The sequence below is a fragment of the Delphinus delphis genome, chromosome 8, assembly GCF_949987515.2.
Source record: "Delphinus delphis chromosome 8, mDelDel1.2, whole genome shotgun sequence".
In the NCBI taxonomy this organism is placed as follows: Eukaryota; Metazoa; Chordata; class Mammalia; order Artiodactyla; family Delphinidae; genus Delphinus; species Delphinus delphis.
In genome coordinates, this window is record NC_082690.1 from 55932392 (window position 1) to 55955055 (window position 22664).

The window sequence follows — 22664 nt, forward strand, 5'->3', positions numbered from 1 at the left end:
CCCCGTCCCAGGTCATCACAGCTGCCTTCTGCTCAGAGGGGACCACGTGGACTTTAACACAGAGGGGTGCAAGAGGAGGGACAGCGCCACACTGGGGCCTGTTCCAGCCCCTTCCCCAGCTTGGTACCTCGAAGCCACTAGGTGCCTGGCCCTCCTGGCCTGGCAGGCTGCCCGAAGTCCCCAGGAAGCCAAACATCTTGTCCACCATGTCCGAGTGATTGATGGGCTCGTGGCGGGCCCTCTCCATCTGCTCCAGGAGCTCCTTCTTCCGCCGAGACTCCTCCTTCTCCTTCAACTCCCGCTCTGCGTCCTCACGGGCCAGCTGGGCCAGGCGCTCCTGCGAGGTGGGGGTGATGCAGCGTCAGGGAGCAAGCCCCCCGTGGGGAGCCCACTGGAGCCCCTGCAGCAGCCAGGCCAGAGTCCCAACCTCCTCGGGGCCCTCCTGACCGCTGGGAAGGACAGAGCCTCGGGCCTCTCCACCCTGGGACACACCTGCTCATCCCTCACAGCTCAGTGCAGACAGATGCCCGGTGCTGAGCCAGAGACAGCTCACAACAAGCTCAGACAGTAACGTCGCCTGCCTGCCTCGAGGCTCAGCTGGGACCACCTCCTCCAGGAAGCCTGCTCAGGTCTCCCCACCCAAAGGGGACCACACCAACCCCCAAATCCAAGAGCCACTGGGTATAGGCTCTAGACCACCGCTGTCCAATAGAAATATAATGCAAGCCACATACGTAGTGGCTACATTCAAAATAGTTTTTCAAAAAATAGGTTAGATCAACTTTAATAATGTATTTCATTTAACCCAATATTTCCAAAGTATTATCTTGACATGTAATTAACATTAAAAAATAGTACTGAGATATTTTATATTCCTTTTTTTTTTTTTTTTTTTTTTTTTTTTTACTGAGTCTTCAAAATCTAGTGTGTAATTGGGAATTCCCTGGAAATCCAGTGGTTAGGACTTGGTGCTTTCAGTGCCGTGGGCCCGGGTTCGATCCCTGGTCGGGGAACTAAGATCCCACAAGCCTCACTGCGTGGCCAAAAAGAAAAAAAGAAAAAGAAATCAAGTGTGTATTTTGCACTGACAATGCTTTGCCCTTTCGAGTGCTCTGTAGCTACGCATGGCTGGGGGCTCCCACCCCGGCTCAGGCTGTTTATCCTGTTACAACACAGCTGAGGGCCTGGACCCGCTCGTGCTGGAGCCGCAGCCCTCTGGCCTGGCCTGGCACAGAACAGGCACCCAGCGCACGAAGGAAGGTCGCGTGGACAGAGGCTGGACAGCCGGTGTTGGCTGAGGGCTGCTGAACCAGTGAATGGATGTCTAAGGAGTCGGCACATCCCCAGCTCACCTGATGCTTGCGTTCAGCCTCCTCCTTGGCCTTCTTGGCGCTCATCTCCTTCCGGAGCTTCTGCTCCTCCGCCAGCCGCATCTTCTCAGCCTCCAGGCGCCGCAGGTACTGGGGGAGGGGGCGGCAGGGTGCGCACCAAACCGTGTGTGACCCTCACGGTGCTTCCCGCCAGCTCGACCCCACCCCACCCCGGCTGAGTTCTGGGACTGGGAATGACTTTGCCAAATAATTTGGTAGAGGGAAACTGAGGCACATGAGAACCCCTCCAGGTGCCACAGCGGGTTGGGGGCACCGCTGATCCCAAAGCCACAGCAGGTTCGCCTTGGCCTCCCAAAGAGTCACAACAGGGACTGGGCCCCTGCCCTGCCCCTGGCTGGAAAGAGGGAAATGAGGGAGCCAGTCTTATGCATGCCTCCAAAGAGGTAGAGCCCCACATCCGCACCCCCCGACAGGCTCAGGCCACACGTGGGGGCGATGTGTCTGCCTGAGGTGGAAGAGCACCCCTCGGAGGACACAGCTCTCACAGGGCTCAGAGCTGTGCCTGCTGGGGACCTGGGACCCTTACCTCAGCCCTGAGGCGCCGGTGCAGCCTGCGGGCGATCATGCCCCGGGCGTAGGCCTGCACGGTGATCACAGCCCAGAGGCGATGACGGAAAGCCCTGCGCACCAGGTAGGCGCGGCAGCGGGCCTGGAACCCGATGATGCGCCGGCGGGCCAGGCAGTACTGCTGGTGCAGCTTCCGGGAGCGGTGCAGGGCTTGCAGCCGCAAGAAGCCCAACCGCATCTGCAAGGATGGCCGCCTGCTGAGAACCAGGGCCCTGATTCCAGACCAACCCTGCCCAGTGGAGGTCACTGCCCCGGGCTCCACTCTCCAACCTGCATGCCCCGAAGGCACAGCTGTCTCCTCTCAGACCAAAGTTTCCCAGGGAGTGGCCTTGGCTTCCCCTGTGATGCGGTCCCCCCAAGAGACTCCCATCCTCAGACCAGGAGCGGGCCTCCTTCCTGTCCACCTCCCCAGCCCCAAGGCCAGTTCCTTCACAGGGGTCCATGGGACACACCCGTTCCTGGCCCCCTCTGAGGTGTTTAATAACCCAGGTGTTCATCACCCACCAAAACATTCCAGAAGAAAAGCACAAACACTGCTGACCAGATGGGGAGAGCTGCAAAAACCAGATCGGACTTTGGGCTGGAGGAATGGTAGGGGCTGGCAGGGTGGCAAGAGGTCAGCCAGGCCCCGCAAACAGGTAAGTCCTGCTGCTATGGCAACAGGGCCAGGTTCAAAGGCTTCGTGAGGCAACAAGCAGCTCCCTCGAGGAGGCTCACCAGCCCATAGTTCTTCCTGCAGTTGTGGCCCCGCCAGTGCCTCTGGATCAGCGTGGCAGCGCTCTTCAGCTTCAGGAAGTTGGACCTAAAACAGCAGTGTGATGCAGTAGGACCTCTGCCAGGGCCCGGGGGGCGGGGCTTGGAATTAGGAGAGCAGGGCTGAGTCCCAGCTCTGCGTCTCCTTGGCTCCATGACCTTGGGCAAAGGCATATAACTTCTCTGCACCCCAGCTTCCTTATCTGTAAAACGCGCAGAATACCTGCCCTGCCTACCTCACAGCCTCGTCACATAAACCCAGTAAGGTGGACATTCAGAAGGTTACTCATGAATAAATGTATGAGTAGTCAGTAAATAAAGATTAAACACTTTGAAAACTGTAAACATCACTTATTACTGAGTACCTAACTCCCTCATTTTATAGGTGAGGAAACTGAGACTTGATGAGGTTGGGGCCGGAGCCCTCGTCTTCTGACTGACTGAGCGCCATGCTTTTCCCTGTGTACACTAGGCAGCTTCTACAGGCCGACAGTCACCTTCAACCTGATGGAGGACAAGAGACCACACATCAAACAGCAGGTGTCTCCTGAACGTAGAAATAAATAAGGGAGGAGTGAAGGATGGCTACGTCAGTGTGGGTGAGCCAGCCAATTCCTGGATACACACACAAACGAGGGCACAGCCGTGGGACGAGGGACAAGTTGATGGACAGACAGGTGGATGGATGGACAAAGGATGGCTGGACAGATGGACAGACAGATGGACAAGTAGGTGGATGGATAGAGGAAGGGAGTGACCAGATGAACTGCAAAAGATGCAGGTTGTGGGATTTTTGTGGAGCTGAATCACACTCCAGAGTCAGCCCTGCCCATCTGAGAACTGACACAGCTGTACACATGCCCCTTACATGGAATATGGGACACACTTTGTCACTCACAAAATCTCAAATTTCCTCTTTGGGAAATTTCATCGGGCATCTGAGACCAACAGAGGGTCCACTTGTGTGCCTTACGTACCCACGTGTGCAAGCCTGTGTGTAGGTGGGGGTACTGTGTTACTGGGCACGGGGGCACAGATGGGTCCACGTGTCTGAGTGTTCAACCCTGTTCGCATGACCCTGTGGGCATGCTGTGCACGTGTGTGCATGTTTCTGTGTGTGCACATGGGTGTTTATTCCGTGTTCACGTGGGAGGAGCGGAGGTGAGCCAGGCACACGCACACACACACACATGCGGGCTGAGGTGGGGAAGAGCTGGTCCAGGTACGAACCTGTCTTTGAAGCCCCGGATGACCTTCTGGAGGAGGATGACTCTGTCAGTGATGGCCTTGTCCCGTTCCACCTCCAGCAGCATGTCATGGTGGTCCTGGAGGGCAGAGCTCCTGAGCGGCGCCCCTACCAACCTCTCCAGTCCCAGAGCTGAGGCCGCCCCAGGTGGACTCCCTCTTCCTTCACTCAGAGCCCAGGCCTAGGGCTCATTTGGGCCCCAAAGGCTCCCAACCCTGCCCTGGCCCCATGGGGCAGCCTCTCACAGCCACAAGTACAGACGGGTACTGTCGTGGCGGATGCCAGAGGCCTGGGAGGGACAAAGGGAGCAGGGGGCGCCTAATTTGACTGCATGGAGTCGGGGGCCCAACACGCACACACACTGGCTTCATCCTATGGCCATCTCTACCCAAGTCCCAGCTCTTCTAGGTGTCTCTGTCACATCAGCCCCTGGCCTGGGCCAGGCCACCATCGTTTCTCTCCAGGACCTTAGAAACAGCCTCCTAACCAGTCTCCCGTCCTCTGTTGCTCCCCCTCTGGCCTTCCCCCAAGGACAGATCTCACAGAGATACCCCACTGTCTCCCGGGGTCAAGCCTGGTCTCCTCCCCTGGCACCCGGGTCCTCTACCATCAGGCCCTGCCCACTTCTCCAGCCCCCTCTCCTTCTCACCCCTGAGCCCCTAACCCTCACTCCAGTTGGACAAAACTCATGGTTCATTCAATACATGAATCAAATATCTCCATGTGCCAGCCATGTGCTAAGTGCTAGGGTGAGGCTGCAATGAACCAGGCAGACCTGGGCCCTGCCCTGGGGAATCTCAGTCTGGTGGGGGAGGAACATGCATCAGATATTCGCAGGACACATCAGCTGGGGACAGGGCCCGGCACAGAGGGGCTGCTTAGCCAAGGCTTTGTGAACGAGCGAGGGAACGAATGAGAAGCAGATGTTTGGGGTCTAGAAACCACTACTGGTTTCTGAAGAGCCCAGAAAAGTGAGGATGTGGAGGATGGGGACAATGACGTCTCTGGGACTAGATGCCGTCATGCCGCATGCCTTCCCTCCCTTACCCATGTGGGCTGGGCATCAGAACCACAGTCTGGAAGCCCTGCTCTCCACTCCAGGGTAGCACCTGACCATGGGCACCTCACCTCTACGCGCTAAGCCTCTGAAACGGGCATAATAATTCTACCTCACGGGCTGCTGTGATGACTAAATGAGTGATGATGGACAAAAAGCCCCCACTGGGGCCTGGCCCACGGAACGTGTTCTCCAGGTGGCAGTTGTGAGACACACAGGCAGGGAACAGTCAACACATTTTTCCGATGAGGAGATGAAGGCTCAGAGATACGAAGGCACCAGCCCAGGCCCCTCAGCCAGGGAGGAATTAAACTAGATCCCAGGACTCCCTCCAGCGCAGGGCTGGCTCCCCCATTCCCTCTCCCCAGCTGTCCTGGGCTGCCTGGGCCCACCCTATGCAGAGGAAGGAGCCCTGCCCCATCACCCAGGACAGCCAGAAATCTAGAACAGCAGAAACGGAAATGGAGAAGCTAGCGCTCACGCTGTCCCTGCTCTAGCTGTCCCGTCTCCACCAGCTCCAGCAAGCTCCCCCGGCCCAGCTTCCTGCTCCCAGCCCCGCCCCCTCCCTGACCGCCCAGCCCCCAAAGTCCTGCCCAAGCTGTGGTGGGAGCCAGAGGGCCCCAGGTGTCTGCTCGGGGAGCGCGGGAAGAGGCCCGGGGACACCAGAGAGCAAGGTGAGTAGCACACGGCTGACCACAGCCTAGCATGAGCCCCGCCTGGCAGGAAAAAAGGGAATGGACCAAAGGTACACTCAAGAGCCCCCTACCACAAGCACATCCCATTTTACAGATGGGAAAATGAGGCTCAGACACGGCCAGTGACCTGCCCAAATTCCCAGGACAGACAACCACAGGGTCAGGACTGAACCCAGGCCTCCCTGATGAGCCCACCTCTGGCCTTCGGTTTCCTCACCCGGGGTCACTGCTCCAACCCCACCTCCAGGTCATAGATGCTCTCAAATACCAACTGCCCCTCCACTACCCGCTCCAACCAGCCACAGCTGCAGGGCAGGAGAGTCACAAAGGCCCAGCACTGACCCCATTCGGTGCTGCAACTCCTCTATAGCACACCCCTAGGGCCTGTTCCCACCGTGACGGGGAGCCCACAGCCCCGTCAAGGCAGCCGGACTCAGAGGCCGTGCTCACTTTCAGAAAAATCTTGGTTTTGCCGATCTGCCAGTCATCGTGGGTGCCCAGCACAGCCTCCGCCATGCGCTGACATGTCCCCTGAAGGTCATCCTGTGGGGTACAGAAGAGAATGGGTGGCCCCACCTGTGGAAAGGCCACCTGGTGTCCCTCCCAAGGCTGGGAGGCGGGGCTCTTGCTGCAGCTCTGGCCCTAACTCTGTGTAGTCGCAGCCGGGCCCTGCCGTCTCTGACACTCGCTTTTCTCCTTAGCTCGGCCCGGTGATTATAAAACCCTTGCCTCCAGCTAAGAGCCAGGGCCCACTCACCACACGTGTTAAGTCCACACCAGCCGAGCGTGGCGATGGAAGCTCTCAGATGCACTCCACTGCCTGACCCCAATTTTCCCAGCCATACCTGAGGGGGCCGAGGTGATGTCACGCCCAGCACACTGTTCCAAGGAGAACAGTGGGACCTTCGCCGAGCCCAGGGCTGGGACCCGCCCGCCCATGCCCCCAGCTCCGTACCTGCTTGTAGGCCGGCTTCACGCCGGGCAGCAGGACTCGGTACCGCTCCACGAACTCCACGAAGCTGTAGCGGATGGGGTAGCCGGCTCGGCGGATTCGGATGGTCTCCATCATGCCCGAGTACCGCAGCTGGCGCACACACAGGTGCCGGTCGAAGAGCTGCCGAGCAAGGAGCCAAGGGCGTCGGGGCTGGAGGCCCCCGCTGGGAGGCCAGCCCTGCTCTGTATCTTCCTGGCCCCAGACAAAGGCCCCGAGAGGCCAAGGTCACACAGCAGATGAGGAGCAAAGGCGGGACCACACGCGGCTCTGCAGTCCAAACCCCACGGAGCAGCACGGAATGAGGCCCTCAGGTGGGGTGAGCTGAGTGCTTTGAGGGCACAGGGGACAGACAGCTTAATTCCCCTTGGGACCTCTCGAGGGGGCTTCGTGGAGGACCTTTGCTCTGACCCTGACAGGAGAGAGGGTGCTGGAGGAGCTAGCTCAGGCAAAGGTGAGCAAGCCTGAAAGCACAGGACATGTTGGGGGATTTTATGGGGACTGAGGAGGCTAATCTATGCGAGGGTTATGGCTGTGCAGGTGGTGGGTGCCTTGTACAACCCCAGGGGTCGCCCTTCCTATTATAGCCATCTTAGATTGATAGTTTTTCAGACAGCTTTCTGGCTGCTGACAGCAAAGTACCTTCCTTAAGGAAGAGATACATTTTTCTAATTGACACAAAGTCATTTTTGTGATAGCAGCAGGGTTGTTGGATGGGCTGTGAAGGACCTGAGAGGCCGGACTAGGGAAGCAGAAGGTGACCGGGTCAGATTTGTGTTTGAGAACCATGTCTCTCACTGCAATGGGGAGGAGGACGGGAGTGGGGGACAGGAGGCAGGAGGCCCAGGGGGGAGGTCCTGCAGCCAAGGGCCAGGCCACAGATGCTGAGGTCAGCCCAAAGAAGGTTCCAGAGGCATCTGAGAGCAAGAGAGATGGTGCCCAACTACAGGGCCCTGGCCTCGGTCCCCTGGACCTCCTGCCTTAGAGGGGAGCCCACTGGAGCCCTCTGTGACTCTCCCTGAAGACCCCGTCCTGATCCCCAGGGGGACTGGCCAGCCCACTCTGGGGAACGTTTCCAGGCAGGGGACAGGGGACAGAGTTAGCATGCGGAAGGCTGGCTGCCGCCACCTGTTTCCTCTCCCTACAGGCACTTTCCCTGGCCCAGTACTGGCCTCCCGCCTTCCGTCCCTCCCCAGACCCTCAGGCCCCAGCTTCCCCTGGGCCTCCCCTCCTATCTCTGGGAAGAGGCTTCTGGTAAACAACACCTCCCAGAGCTGGGGAAGGAGAGGGCTCCCAGGGAGGGGCGGCCCAGGCTCCTGGATCTGCAGCCTCAAGCCCCTCAACCTCCCTGAGCCTCTGCTTCCACATCTCGAACATGGGGCCATAAACATCCCTCCCTCCTGGGCTGTTGGGAAGGTTAAATGTGGCTCTGGAGGGACAACCCATTCTGCTCCAGACACACAGAAAGGGCTCAACAGATGTTATTCAGAAAAGCCAAAAACGAAAATGTTCCCAACCAGTCAAAGGAATCCAGGAAGGGTTCCAGGAGGAGGTGGTCATCGGCTGGACCAAAGGAGAGAAGGCTTTCAAAGTCAGGGCCGCAGCAAGAAACAGAGCTGCCATTTACTGAGTGCCTTCCTAGGCGCCAGGCAGTTTGCATGCGTTATTTCATGGAATACCCCCAGGAGGTGGGTACGATCAGTCCCATTTCCCTGTGAGGAAACTGAGGCACGAGAGAATGAAGTGACTTGTCTACAGTCACCCAGTGAGAAGGTGGTGGAGTTGGGATTTGAGTCTGGCTCGAGCCCACGACTACAGAGTCCACGCTCTCTCCAGGGCACCTGCTGCCTCCAGTAAACAGGAACTTTGCTCTTTAAGCCCCTCAGGGGCCCTGCCGTTCCCCACAGAGCACAAAGTCTCACATGGCCCAGCCCCTCCCACCCCCCAGGCTGGCCCTATCTGCCTCCCCCTTGCCCCCTCCCAGGCCAGGGCTGCTCACCATGGGCTTCTTGAACTCGTTGGGCTTGATGCAGCGCACGAAGAAGGGCTGGCAGGCACCCAGCGTGCGCATCAGCAGCTCCAGGGACCGCTTGAACTGGCTGCTGAGCGTGGGCGAGCGCTTCCTGGTCTCGGCGCCCTGGGGGGATGGACCACAGCGATGGGAGGGGCTGACCCGTACCCCTCCAGCCCTCCGGAAGGGAAGCAGGAGAGGAGAGGTCAGCTGGTCAAGGGCCTGAGGGAGAACCGCCCAAGGAAGCAGCCTGGCCAGGCACATGGGTTTTCCTGTGACCCGCCCGGTCTGCGCTGGAGCTTGGGTCCCAGACGCACCCCCTTCTGGAAAGCCTCCCTGATCCTGGGCCCAGGAGCGTGGCACACGCCCTGGTGTGCTGGATGACTCTGGGCGAGACGCAGCCCCTCTCTGAGTCTCCATCCTCCCTTCCCAGTATAAATGAGTGGCCAGACTTGGTTGCCTCAGGACGATGGGGTCATCTCTAGAGACGGGTTAGACAGACCTAAATTCAAACCCTGGCTCACCACCTCGGAGTCCCGTGATTTTAGGCAGGTCACTAAGCAACACTGAGCCTGTCTCCTGAATGGGAATAGTGCCACCTATCTAGCTGACCAGGCTGTGAGAGTGTCTCAGTAAACAGCAGCCGGCGAGGGCGGCGGTGCTGCCTACACCCTCTGCCCTCCCTGTGGGATTAGCAGGTCAGCAGCAGCGGGGCGGGGCAGACCCAGATAAGCCTCCTAAGAAGGCCCACAGCTGGCCTCTGGCCACCGTCCAGCACCAAGGCCCAGGGGCCCCGTGCTCCACCAGCCACCATCTGGGTGAGCCGGCCAGCGACCCCCTGCACCTCCCTGCCCTGTTGGGGTCCCCCTCTCAGAAGACTAGGAAATGAGTTGGGGTCCTGGGGGAGGACCTGAGCAACAAGCAAACAGGAAGCAGAACCTCTCAGACCAAGAAACTGGACATAGAAACAACATTCGATTCCAAAGCATTTTGCTGTTATTGTTTTCCTGGCAGTTTCTTTGGGGTGAGGATTTTTTAATTAGTGAATTTGATTATTATTGTAAGATTTTATATTTTAAATGAGTCATCATTTTATCTGATATCCTGTAGCACCAAAAGCCAAGGATGCAGATGTCAACGTGTGAGATATGGGGGGAGGGAGAGGCATTTAACCCCTTCTGAAGTTAGACCACACGCCCCCGGAATGAAATGAAACTTGCCAAGAAACAGCAAATGCTTGCTCTTCTGAAATTTGCCATGTTTTCTGTTTTAGTATTATCTGGAACATATTCTAGGATTTTGCCAAGAGAAGCTGAGGAGTATCTGCACTGGGGTAGGGTGAATGTCAGGTCTTCAGCCCCCAAGTCTGCCCCAGAACCTGATCCGGCAGCAGCACCGGGTGACCCCCAGTTGGGGGGGAAGCTGTCCAGGGTGGGCTGTACACAGCCTGCATTAGAGGCCTTGCCAGGAGCACGTGTGTGCACACACACAGAAACACACAGCACACATAGACACACAGACACATAACACACAAATGTACACAGACACACATATACACACACGCCACCCACAAATACACACGGCACACACACCAGACACACACACAAAACACACACACACACACCACATACACAGAAATACACACACAGAGCACACCCGCACACACAGCATGCACACATGCACAATACACACAAACAACACACACACACATAGGACACACCCTTCTTCGGTTTCGATCAGCCTATGGAACCACTTTCTGTCTTCCCTGCTGAGCTGTGAGCCCCGTGAGAACAGGCGGGTCTGCCTAGTTTACTGCTGTGCCCCAGGGCCCAGCAACAGCAACAATCAACAACACCTGGCTGAACTGAAGTGGTGCTGAACTCCGAGAAATTGTCCCACTGCTCAAGCCACAGATCTGGGAACCATTCCCAACTCCTCCTCTCTCATATCCAATATGTCAGCAAATCTTATTGGCTCTACCTCCAAAATGGACCCAGAATCTGACCCCTTCTTACCACTTCCTCCACTGTCAGCCTGCATGGCTCTCTCGTTATTGCAACAACCTCCAAACCGGTCTCCCTGTTTCTGTTGCCCACTCTCCACACCGCCCTCCACTCCACTATCGACACAGCGATAGTGAGTGAGGCTGTTAGAACACAAATCCAGTCATGTCTCCCCTCCCCCAACCAGCTCAAAATCCTCAGTGGCTCCCCAGTTCACTCAGCATGAATGCCAAGGTCCCTTGTAAGAACCCACCCCACAGGACCTGGTCCCAGTTACCTCCAGCCTCTCCACCACTTTATTCCCTCCCTTCCAGCCACCCCTGCCTCCATGCTCTTCCCAGGGCAGGTTGGGGCTTAAAAAGCGCCTTAGGGTTTTGCATTTGCTGTTCCCTCTCCCTGCGATGCTTTTCCTCCAGAAAGCATGTGGCTGGCTTCTTCACTTCCTCACCAACCTCTCAGTAAGCCCTCTCCTGATCCCCTATTCAAAACTGCAAAGCCCCCCCACCAGCACCCTTCCCGCCTTCATTTTTCCCCATCTCATAAGTCACCATCTAAAATTATGTAATACACTTATTTATTTGCTTATTAACTATTTCCTCCTTCTGCTAGAGCACAACCTCCACGAGGACAGAGGTTTCTTTCTGTTTTGTTCACTACTGTGTCCCCAGCACATATGACAATGTCTGACATATAACAGGCATTCAGTAGGTATTTGTGATGGAAAGAAGGAATGAGTGAATGGGTCCTATGATCCCAGGATCTGCTCTCACTTCCCTGGCCACCTGGTTTCTGATTTGGTTTTATTTCATTGAGGGGAAAGGTCGTCTTTTCCGACATTTGTTGTTTTCTGGGATAATTTGCAGATAACTAGGGACGGGGTAAAGGCAGAAGTGAGAAGTCCAAAGGTCAGCGTTAAATGATGCCTCGGAGGGGACGTGAGGCACAGGCACCCGAGCAGGATGTGATCGGGGCTGGGAAGTCACTGTCAGGAGAAGCCACCTGCATAAGGAGTGAACCAGCGTCCTGTGGACTCAGGGCGCCTGGGTCATGTGCCTGGGGTTGGGGGTGGGGTGGTGTTCACGCCCTGGAAGAGCCGCCCCGCTCTGCTGCTCCCTCCAGTGGCAATGATTGGGGTGGGGCTGCCCGGGGCGCCCTGAGGAGGCAGACACAAGAGTCAAAAGAGTAGAAATTCAGGGGCTGGGGTCCTGCGCAGGACACAGGTCAGATCACCGGAAGGACGTGGGCCCTCATCCTAAGGAGAACGCTGCGGCTGGTACGCTGTCATCCAATAAACTGACTCAGCATCCACACTTCACCAAGCCCATTTCCTTGTTCCTTTAACAGAGCTATCATGTTTCCAACAGTTACAAAGTATTTTTTCTTTCCTTGAGGCAAAGCTTGCAGATAGCACAGTACAGTGAAAAGGAGCAGGGACAAGAAAGCCTCACTGTAGCCCTCACTTGTACATGACCTTGGCCAAGTCCCTGCACCTCCCTGAGACAGACCTGGAACCAATCCCTGTGTGTCACCAGCTGTGTGACTTCTAGCAAAGACCTTGGCCTCTCTGGGCCCCAGTTACTTTACCTGTAAGGTAGGGGCAATAGTAATTACTCACGAGGATACCTAAGTGGGCCAGAAGAGTAGATGTAATTGGTATCAAATCTGTCACTGCCATGTTCTCATTCTGTGCTCCAAAAACTCCCTCGGGAGCAGGCTGCTTCTGGACACCCCACAGTCTCACACTTGGACCTCTCCACGGTTCCTCAGCAAGTGGGTTCTATTCCCAGAGTTCAGGGAAGGGGGCTTAGAACAGGAAACATCATGGAGAGGTCCTCACATGCCTCTACGGCTTGGGAAAGAGAAGTAGGAGGAAAAGATGGGTTCAGTGTCTTCCGGGACTGCCCAAGACCAGGACGAGTGGGTAGGCCTGGTAGGGGCTGGGCTGGCGTCTACAGAAGGACAGGAGAGAGTGGGGGAGAGTCCAGAGCCACACCCGTGTCACCAACACTGTGACCGGCAGTTTGTGGGCTTCACGTTGGGGACTGCCGGTGCTGGAGCTCCAGGCGCCTGGGCCCCTCTCTGGTGGTGGCCCTACGTTCATCCCATCAACCGGCTGGGCCAGTGTTGGCCTGGGGCCGACTGTGGGCAGAGGACAGAGGCCTCCTTCCAGACGACCTCCCTGCTCTTGATGTGCTGGGGGCCCTGCACTACCAGTGGGTTTGTGATTTGTGCCAGAACTCTGCAGGCACCAGGCAGCAGGGGGATGCCAGACATGCAGGAAGGAAGGGGACCCAGCGTCAAGAGCGAGTGTGAGAGGATGTCAGCATCAGGCAGAGAGGAAACTGAGGGCTGAGAAGAGAAAAGGGAGGCGAAGGGACGCCAGAGCTATGCTGCTGCTAAGGGTACCCAGCATCTTTGGGGCCCAAAGAGCCTTGGGAGCCACGCACGACCTGCAGCTGGTGGTCAGGACACACCAGGGATGGTGTTCCAGGGCCTAAGGAGCTCAGGGGGCAGGGAGTGGCTTCTAGTCCCAGCTCCCCCAGATGCTGTGACTGGGAGTGAACCACACTCTATCTCTGAGCTTCAGTCCCCCATCTGCAAAATTCAGAAAATACTACCACCTGTCTCTCCTGATCTACAAGGTTAATCAGAGGATCTGACTGAGTCATGGACGTAGAAACCCTTAGTAGGGCCTGATGGAAGGAGCAGGCCTTGATACCTCCAAGAGACTCCGTGGAGGCAGAGAACTTGGGAGAGAAGGGTTCGAGTCCCAGCCCTGCCCCGATACACTGGGCAGGTCTCACACCTCTTTTTCTAGGGCTCAGTTTCCTCCTTTAAGAAACTGAGATGCCTGAAGTCCACACAACTCAGAAAACAAAAATCAAAGCACTCCACAAACCACTCCACAAAAACGCACACTCCAAAACAATAAAGAAAAAAGGGCCCTTTCCCCAAGCCTCAGTGCCTCAGGGGCTGAGGACACAGCCCAGCCCCAAGGGCTGCTGAGGCCTCTCCCGCCATCCTCCGGCCCCGGGCTGGGGTCTTTTACCTTCGCAGAAGCCGCTGACTGGCGGAGAGTGCCCGATGAATAACCACAGAGAAACTACAACAGGAACCACAGTGCACGGCGAGATGGGGTGGGGGGCAAGGAGAACGTGGCGGGTCAGAAAACAGGGAGCAAAATCCACCAGGGAGAGAGGACAACCCTCAGGGCAGTGGTCTGGGCTTCTGGGAGGCTGGGGGCAACACAGGCAGCAGGACAGGCACTGAGGGGGCAGCGGCTCTGCCCCCACCTTGAGCCCCTCCATGCACTCTCCAGGAAGCCATGGGACAGGAGGAAAATATGAGATAAAAAAGCATATAAATCCTGCAAGAAACAAGCCCACCCATTGAGAAGGTGGTGGAGTTGGGATTTGAATGTGACTTGAGCCCACTACAGAGTCCAGGCTAACACGCTAGGGCCAAAGAAATGTCGAGGGTGGGAAATTCTCCCCCGCCCCGCCCAGTTTGGGGCCCAGGGCTGGTGCAAATATGCCGTTTGGGCCCATTTCTCTGAACACCCACACCCGTCCGCGTCCTCGAGGCTGGACGTCCCCTCTTTGCCCGTGCTCCCTGTTAGCTGCTGGAGGTTGGGGCGGGGGAGGGGCCCCCCCCCATGGAAAACCGAGTCCTGACCAAGCTCTGCTCCGCAGCCTCCCACGTGATCCTTCTCTGGGCCTTGCACCCCACCCACTCTACCTCATTAGAACAAGAGGACCCGATAGGAGGACCTTGGAGGCCCTCCAGCCCCTCCCGGAACCACAGCAAAGCACCACCCCTGCTCTATGGCCAGAGGAGCTCAGCTGAAGCCACTAGACAAGGGGGCATCTAGATACCGGCCTGGCTTCTGGGGGCCCTTCCTGCCCAATGCAAACCACACCCCGACATTACCATGGCGACGTCAGCCTGGAAGATCTGCTTGATGAACTTGTTCCTGGAGGAGTGGACCAGCTGGATGATGTCTCCGTGCAGGGTGTCCCGGTTCTTCTCCAGGAAGCCTGGGTGGCGGCAAAGAGCAGTCACACCTCGCCAGCTCCGGCAGCCTCCCCCTGACAAGACTCACCCCTTCCCCGAAGCCACAACGCCTGGTCCAGGAAGACCCTCGAAAGCCACCTAGTTCAACCACATCCACTTTACAGCTGGGGACCCTGGGGCCTGTAGAGGACAGTAGCTTGCCCACGGTCCCAGAGAGAGCGAGGGGCAGAGCCAGCACTGGAACTCGTCTCCCCAGCCTCACAGCTCACCTCTTCCCGGCCTGGCCAAAGCGGAGGGCAGGAAGTCTCAGGCCCCGGGAGGGAGCGGGGCACCTTGCCAGCTCAACCACCGCAACCCCTGAAATGCCAGCTTCAGTCTTTTGGACGAAGGGGAGATAGGCTGGAACCTGGGACCCTCTACCGGAGTGCTCGCACCTGGACAAACGTCTCCTCCAGCAACAAAATACAAAGAAACTTAGGGACTAAAAATAACCACACGCCTGTGCGGTACCAGCAATTGTGAACAATAAGATACAAAAAGGCCACAAACCAACTGCCATTCCTGAGCTGCTGGGAGCAAAAGCAGGGAACTGCCCGTGACCCCAGCACACAGCACCACCAACAGGCTGAGCTGACCACGTAAGCCGCCCCACCCCCAGCCCGGCCCACCAATCCGCCACCGCCCTCACCTCATTTAAGGAACCAGCCCGCCCCCCCCCCCACCCCGCTCAGGGAGTGAGCAAAGGCACCTGTTTCTTGTTCTCACTCCCTCGTGCTAAAGCAGCACGAGCCCCTGTAAAGTTTGCCTGAATTTCTCGTCTGGCTTCTTACCAATTTCTATTGATTAAAAAGTCCAAGGACCCAAGTTCAGTGACAAAGGTGTCAAAAGCCCTTGTTAAGTGTGTGCCCTGGGAGAGAACACAAGTTCATCTGGTACCAGCTAATAGTAAAGGAATGCATTTAAAATACCTTGTGTTTGGGTAGTGGCTTCACAGCTGGAATGCTTACAACTCCCCCTGTATATGCAGGACAGGTGGAGACTATCTTCCCCGCTCTCACAAGGGAAGAAATTGATGTTCAGAGAAGCTAAGCAAATTGTCTAACTGCACACAGCAAGCCACGGGCAGAGTTAAGACCTGAGCACAGGAGCCCTGGCACCAGCCCAGGGGGGCTCCCCTGCACCAGAGACTCCAAAGCAGGCTACCATTACCAGGGCCTGAGGACTTAGGAACTGGTTAATGGGGGACCTTGCTAGCGCGGGGATGAAGATGAGGAGCCCAAGGGCTAGGGATGCCCGAGGAGGAGGAACCCTGCAGAGAAGCAGCACCCTTTTCCCCCAGGACTCAGGCTGCCCTGGCTGGCAGATGGCACAGAGACCCAGTGCGGAGCTGCCCACCTGGCATCTGGGGAAGGGTGAGCTGCAGGTGGCACTCAGTACTGGAAGGGGGGCTCTGAAGTTGGGATGGAATTGTAGGGTCCTAATTAAAGCTCTATGACAGACTCACTACGGGACCCTAGGGAGGTCCCCTTCTGGGCCTCAGCTTCCTTATCTGTTGAATGAGCATGAGGCACCCATAAGCTCTAGCTTCTTTTTGGATCACCTAGCACCACACATGTCATAAATAAAATTTACTGAATTGAAACAGTGCTCTGTACACAGAAAATGCTGACACAATTGTTTAAAGTAGCTCAAAACTGATTAGTGACCTTAGGCAAGTCATTTCCCTCTCGGGGCCTCAGTTTCCAAATCCCTAAAAGTAGATGAGCCGTATGTTTCCTCCAGATCTAATAATATTCTATAATTTTATAACTGTGTAGAGTTTGCTCAATTTTCATTTTCGTCTCCTCAGCCACATCATGAAGCCTAGGACATAATAGATGCTCAGTGAACATTGGTTGGACTGCACTAAAAAAAAAAAACCCTCTCTTACTCCAAACAACAGATCTATTTGTTTGTTCAACACTCCTTCAAACTTAACATTGGGTTTCTTCTTTCTAACAGGTGGGGCGGATCTCACACCCTAATGAGGGCTGAGCAGCCTTCTGATTGCATAATTGCCACATGGCTTGCTCTCTGCCTCCTGGACCAACTCAACAAGGAAGTATGAAAGCAGTGGCTCTTTGCTTGTTCGTTTGAAATTTCACTGGCTTTGGCTGTGGCTGGGACACTTTGGGACTGAAGGCGGGAGGGCAGACACATCCCACAGCTGATGCCCATTCAGGGCCAGCCCTTTGCACCAGGGTGTGAGGACTGAGGTTGGCAAGGGCAGTCTGCCCGCTTTTGACAGACCCTGTAGGAATTCCAAGTGGGGAAAACTTGACCGTTTTCTGACCGTCTTCCTCACTTCTAGCTTTAAAATGAGCCCAATTGTATCTCCCAGGAGAAAAGAAGATACATCTCCTTCAAAGACCAAACTTGGTCTTGCTGCTCAAAGAGTTTTGGTGAGTAACGGGGCTAGTTCTAGGCCTGGCTTTGCAGCCAATAGGCCATGTGATCTAAAAAAAACATTAACTGCCCCTTCTGAGACTCAGTTTCCCCATATGTGCAAAAGAACATTGAGCCCACCCGAAGAATTGAAAGCAGGGACTCAAAAAGATAGATATACACCCATGTTCGTGTCAGCACTGTCACAACAGCCAAAAGGTGGAAACAACCCAAATGTCCACCGACAGATGAATGGATAAATAAAATGTGGTGTACACACACACACACACACACACACACACACACACACACACACACAATGGAATATTATTCAGTCATGAAAAGGAAGAAAATTCTGACACATGCTGCAACACGGATGAACCCTGAGGGCATTATGCTAAGTGAAATAAGCCAGACACAGAAGGTGAGATAGTGTATGTTTCCGCTTATATGATGTACTTAGAATAGTCAGATACATAGAGACAGAAAGTAGAATAGAGGTTATCAGGCACTAGTGGGTGGGGGGAGGATGGAGAGTTATTGTTTAGTGGGTACAGAGCTTCTATTTGGGGTGATGAAGAAGCTCTGGAGAGTGGTGGTGGTTGTACAATATTGTGAACATACTTAAGGCCACTGAACTGTAGACTTAAAAATTGTTAAAATGGTAAATTTCATATTACATATATTTTACCACAATTTTTTTTAAATCCCTAAAAAAGAAGCACTGAGCCCAGTGCTTCCTAACATCCCTTCCCTCTTTGTATTCCAGGGCCCTGGTCTCTGTCCTGGGCTGGACAAGGGGAAGGAAGGGAGGGGACACAAGCAAAGAGAGACAGCCAGCCCCGGAGGGCCCACCTGTACCTTGACTCTCATAGTAAACAACGCCTGCAAAGTGGTTGATACCAAACTGGGTCTCGTGGTTGTTCTTGGGGGGAATGTAGTTCGAGTTGAGCTTGTGCTGGGAGTTCAGTTTATGCAACATGGTGGTGTCTGTGCCCTGTGGGAACCAAGCGGCAGCTGTCAAGCCCACCCACTCCTCCCCGTCGTCCCACTCTCTACCAGGCCCTACTGCCTTTCCTGCCCCCTGTCTTTTCACCCCCTCTTCTGTTTTTCCCAACAGCTTCCCTCCCTTTATTTATTCCCCACACAGGAGCTCTCTGGGCCTCCATTTCCCCATCTGTTAAGCGGGTGAATTGGAATTACACAACCTTGAAAGTACATTCCAGCTTAGAAAATCTATTTTCCATGATTAAAATCATGAGAGCAGCCCCTCCCCCACTCCAAGACATGTTCTGTGTCTGGAGCACCTATTCTGCACCAGCTGCATGCTTAGATCTTCATAGTTTGGTCCAGGACCCACTGGACCGTAGATAATTCCCAAATGTCAGATGAGCGCACTTGAACCAGCCCCAAAGCTGCTCTGAGAGGCGCGTATCATGAGTCCCATTCCACAGATGAGGAAAGCGGAGGCTCAGAGTGTGGAAGGGACGTGTCTGCCCCGCTCCGCTGCAGGCCCACCTTGGGGAACTTGCTCTCCTCATCGATGAGGGAAATGATGTTCATGGGCTTGTTAGCGATCATGTCCAGGGCGTCCTGGTTGTCTGTGAACTCGATGTGCAGCCAGTCGATGCTCTCCAGGTCATACTCCTCCTGTTCTAGCTTGAACACGTGCCGCACGAAGAACTGCTGCAGGTGCTCATTGGCGAAGTTGATGCACAGCTGCTCGAAGCTGCAGGGAGGGGTGCAGGGCACAGCGGGCAGCGGGAGGCAGGGCGATGTTCAGGCCCTGCCTTGCCGCTCAGGGGCCGGCCCCAGCTTGGTGTGCAGTGTGCCCCTGGGACTTCCAATCTCTGAGGTGAACCAGCATTGCAAGTCCAACCCCCTCCATTACCGAAGAGGACACGGAGGCCCAGAGAGGGCACAGCACTTGCCCAAGGTCACTCAGTGAGTCGGAAGGAGAGTTAAGGCTGGAGCTCTCTTCCCTGCATGACCAGGCCCTGAGAGAGGGCTGGTGGATGGGCACCACACCCCTGGCAGAGCACCTGGGAGAGGAAGAGCCAAGGCGCTGGGGAGGGGCCTCAAAGAGAGCTCCAAAGAGTCAGCAGACATGGGAAGCGGGCTCGCGAGATTGGGCAAGAAGGGCCTTGACAGTGACATCTCTGCGCCACCAACTCAGTGCTCTCCCAGGTGACAGACGCTTCATGTGTTCAATGTGAGTGTTTTGGTGGTGTGGAGGGCTTTGAGACATCTGAACATTACAGGAATTGAAGTGACTTGCCTGGGGTCACACAGCTAAAAAGTGGGGCAGGGCTGGCTGCCTCCAGCTCCAGTGTCCACCTGGGCCTGCTCCATCGATCTGCTCCTCACACAGCCCCCAAGTGGGACACCAGCTATGGCCAACACCCCATCTCAAGCTTGGCTCAGGCCCCGCCTCACCTGCTTTGCGGCACCTTGGAGCTTGGACACTGGACTGATGGGCAGCGGGGACTAGAGTGTCTGTGATGGTGTAAGAGCCTTCGCTCCACCACCCCAGCTGGCCTCAGCTGACCCAGGGACTGGAGGGGACAGGGAAGAAGGGGAAAGGGCCCCAGAGGGTGTCTGGAGTCAAATTTTCCAACAGCCTGGCAGAGTGTGCTTGGGGCCAGCTAAATGTAGTTTAAAGGGAGAGATTTGACACTGAAGTCCATGTTGCAGAAGAAAATTCCCACAGGACACAGCCCACGTGGTACCTGTTCACGGCAAAGTTCTCGAACCCAAAGATGTCCAGGAGGCCGATGGACCGTCGAGAGTTATTCACTTCCTGGGAGGGAGGTTTGTAAATTGCCGCGTTGATCTTGTCCACAATCCACACGAAGAGCCGCCCGTAGATCCCCTGCGGGCAGAGGCAGCCACGTAAGCCACGGGTGCAGCCACAGCCTCGCAGGAGGACCGGCCAGGCTCCTGGGCCTCGGTGGCCTCGCTCCAGCCCCTTCCTGCAGCACGAAACCCCCAAGCTTCACCCTCTCCTGCCAGAACAATTCCTGCCTGTCCTTCAAAGCTCTGTGGGGACGTCAGCTCCACCAAGAAACTTCTCCTGACCTCACGCAGTTTGGGCTCCCATCTCTCCCAACCATCTCTGTCTCCCCTTCAGCTCTGATTATCACGAGGGTCCCAGAGCCCAGCACAGGGCCTGGCACAGCGGAGGGGCTCGATGGATGACAAAATGGCAGGACTGGGGGGCTTCTCCACCCGACCCAGCCCCTCTTCGGCGGTCCTCGTTGGAGAGATCAGAGAGGGTATCCCCTGGGCTGGGAATAGCACAGCAGACCGAGTGACCAAAGGTTATGATTCAGCATGAAGCAGGCCAGGTGTGGAGGGCCTCAGGGCACCAGAGCTGTTGGGGCCGCTGAAGAGCACAGCTCCCACCCCTTGTGGGACAGACGAATGAGGCTCCGGGGAAGGCAGGCTCTTGCCCAAGCCCCAGAGAGCGCCAGTGGCTGGAGCCGGACCCAAGGGCAGACCGGGGTCAGGGCCCAGACGTCCTTCCAGCTCTGTGGACTCCTCGGCTCCTGTCCGTGAACAACCCCACCTCCCGTGGGCCGGGGAGAGCCGGCAGCCACTCCACCTTGACGAAGGCGTCTCTCACGTCCAGCGCTTGCTCCCTGCTGAGCGGGGTGGACACCGTCTCCCCGCGGGTGATGAGGGTGCGGCTGGTCAGGCAGCTCATCAGGTTTGGGGGGTTCACCTAGTGGGGCAACATCCAGGCACCCACTCAGCCGCCCGCCAGCCTGCCCCTCCCTCCATCACACCTAGAACCCCTCCCGCCTTCCACCAGGCCTGACTCAGACTCTGCCCTCCACGGCCATATCCTCCCCAGTCATCAAACCCACCCAAGGGCGGCTGAGAAGGAACTGCTCTCTCCTCGACAGCCCCCTCCCATCCCCCCAGCATGTCCCCTGTCCCTCCGGCACCGGCTTTGACTCTGGCTTTATTTATACCAGTTTTCCAACTCGAGGCAGAGTCTAGTAAATCTTTACTACAAGACTGACTGACCTTCTCAGGGCCCCCCATGCTCCACACCCTCCCCAGGGGCAGCCGTGCTAGGTCCCCACTCCTCCTCTGGGACCCGTGCCCAACACAGATCCTGCACACAACCGGTTCTCGACGTCGAACTTCTAGAACTCTCCAAGCAGAGGGCCCCAGCTCCCTGAGCCTGAAGTCAAAACTGCTCCTCTGGGAGAAGGAGAAGCAGGCGAGGGGACAGAAAGCTCTCACTGACCTCGAGCAGAGACGCGGCTGTGGCCAGGGATGGGGAGAAGAGGACCTCGCAGGCATCCAGGTTTTCAAACGTACGGTCTGTCAGCAGCACCAGGGCGCAGCGTCAGGCAAGGGGGGGGGGCGTGGGGGGAAAGGGACAGTCTAGCAGGACAAGGCGGCTCTTGTCTCGAGTCTCAGGGGGACTGCCCTGCCCACAGAGGGCATCAGCACCATGACTAAATGCTTTTCTGGGTTAATATCAGTTTGACGAATGTTGTCACCGTGAGCCATGGGCACCAGGAGGGTAGGGAGCACGTATGCCCAGCAACTGTCTCCATGCCTGACATCCACGTAGCGGACACTGGCAGTCACGGCCCCCTCTCCCATGACCCTCACTCCAGACCCCCAGAGCAATCAGGGGCTCCTGAGACAGGCTTGGAGAACTTGTCTAGCTCTGTGCCTGATACCATCTGCCCTTCACCAAATGTGCCCTGCTCTCTCAGGCCTCAGGACCTTTGCACAGGCTCTTCCTTCTGCCTGGTGCGTGCTTTCTCCACGTCTCTTAGTCTTTCAAGACTCACTAGACTGTGAGCTCCTTAGAGCTGGGATCATTCATTCATACTGAGCAAACATTCCCAGAGCTCTTACTCTGTCCTGGGGCCATGCTGGACACCAGGGCAAGAGCAGAGTGGACTTGGTGCCTGTCTCAGAGGACCTCCTCCCAGCCTGGCACATCGCTGGAGTGTCAGATGAGTGAACGTGTTCCCTTTTCTAGCCTGCCTTCCTTTCTGAAGATGGCTGTTCAGTCACTCACCCTCATACTTCAGGTTGCCCAGGTGTAGGATGGCGGCCAGGAGCTTTGAGATCTCCCAGTTCTCCGTGTCTGTGAACATGAGCACCTTCATGGCCGAGCGGATGTTGGCATATTCCTGGCTGTCCTCGCGGCCCTCACAGGTTATGCAGTTACCCTGGTGGGAGTGGGTGGGAGAGTGGGGAGTAGAAGGGTGTCGGGGAGGCCACAGGTACCCACAGTGCCTGGGCTGAAGGGCCCTCTGCCTGGCCAGGCCAGCCTGGGTTTCTGAGCACTGACTTCACCTATGACTCCTCCAGGAAGTCTAGAAAGCTCCTGGCTGGCCTTCTCAGGAATACATTGCCCACATCTGGGGAGCATGGATGCCCCTTCTTCCCATGAGTGAGAGGAGCCGGGTCACTGATGCCAGGCCTGCCCCCGTCACCCCGCCTGGCAAGTCACAGCACCAAGGCCTTACCTGACCCC

At 56.4% G+C, this 22664-nt stretch overlaps 1 protein-coding gene across 3 annotated transcripts in view; it reads right to left on the reverse strand.

The window, feature by feature from the left end:
* Positions 1-22664, reverse strand: part of MYO7A (myosin VIIA) — an 86723-nt gene that overhangs the window by 50561 nt on the left and 13498 nt on the right. For all 3 annotated transcript variants that reach the window (XM_060018224.1, XM_060018223.1, XM_060018222.1), the window contains exons 7-21: positions 22203-22356; positions 21411-21487; positions 20757-20876; positions 19882-20024; positions 18671-18881; positions 18014-18149; positions 14645-14751; positions 8700-8837; positions 6665-6823; positions 6160-6252; positions 3942-4036; positions 2676-2760; positions 1918-2136; positions 1353-1460; positions 128-337 (exon numbers count right to left, since the gene is read on the reverse strand). In XM_060018224.1, coding sequence (XP_059874207.1) covers positions 128-337; positions 1353-1460; positions 1918-2136; positions 2676-2760; positions 3942-4036; positions 6160-6252; positions 6665-6823; positions 8700-8837; positions 14645-14751; positions 18014-18149; positions 18671-18881; positions 19882-20024; positions 20757-20876; positions 21411-21487; positions 22203-22356 — 2055 coding nt within the window. The remainder of the gene's footprint in view (positions 1-127; positions 338-1352; positions 1461-1917; positions 2137-2675; positions 2761-3941; positions 4037-6159; positions 6253-6664; positions 6824-8699; positions 8838-14644; positions 14752-18013; positions 18150-18670; positions 18882-19881; positions 20025-20756; positions 20877-21410; positions 21488-22202; positions 22357-22664) is intronic.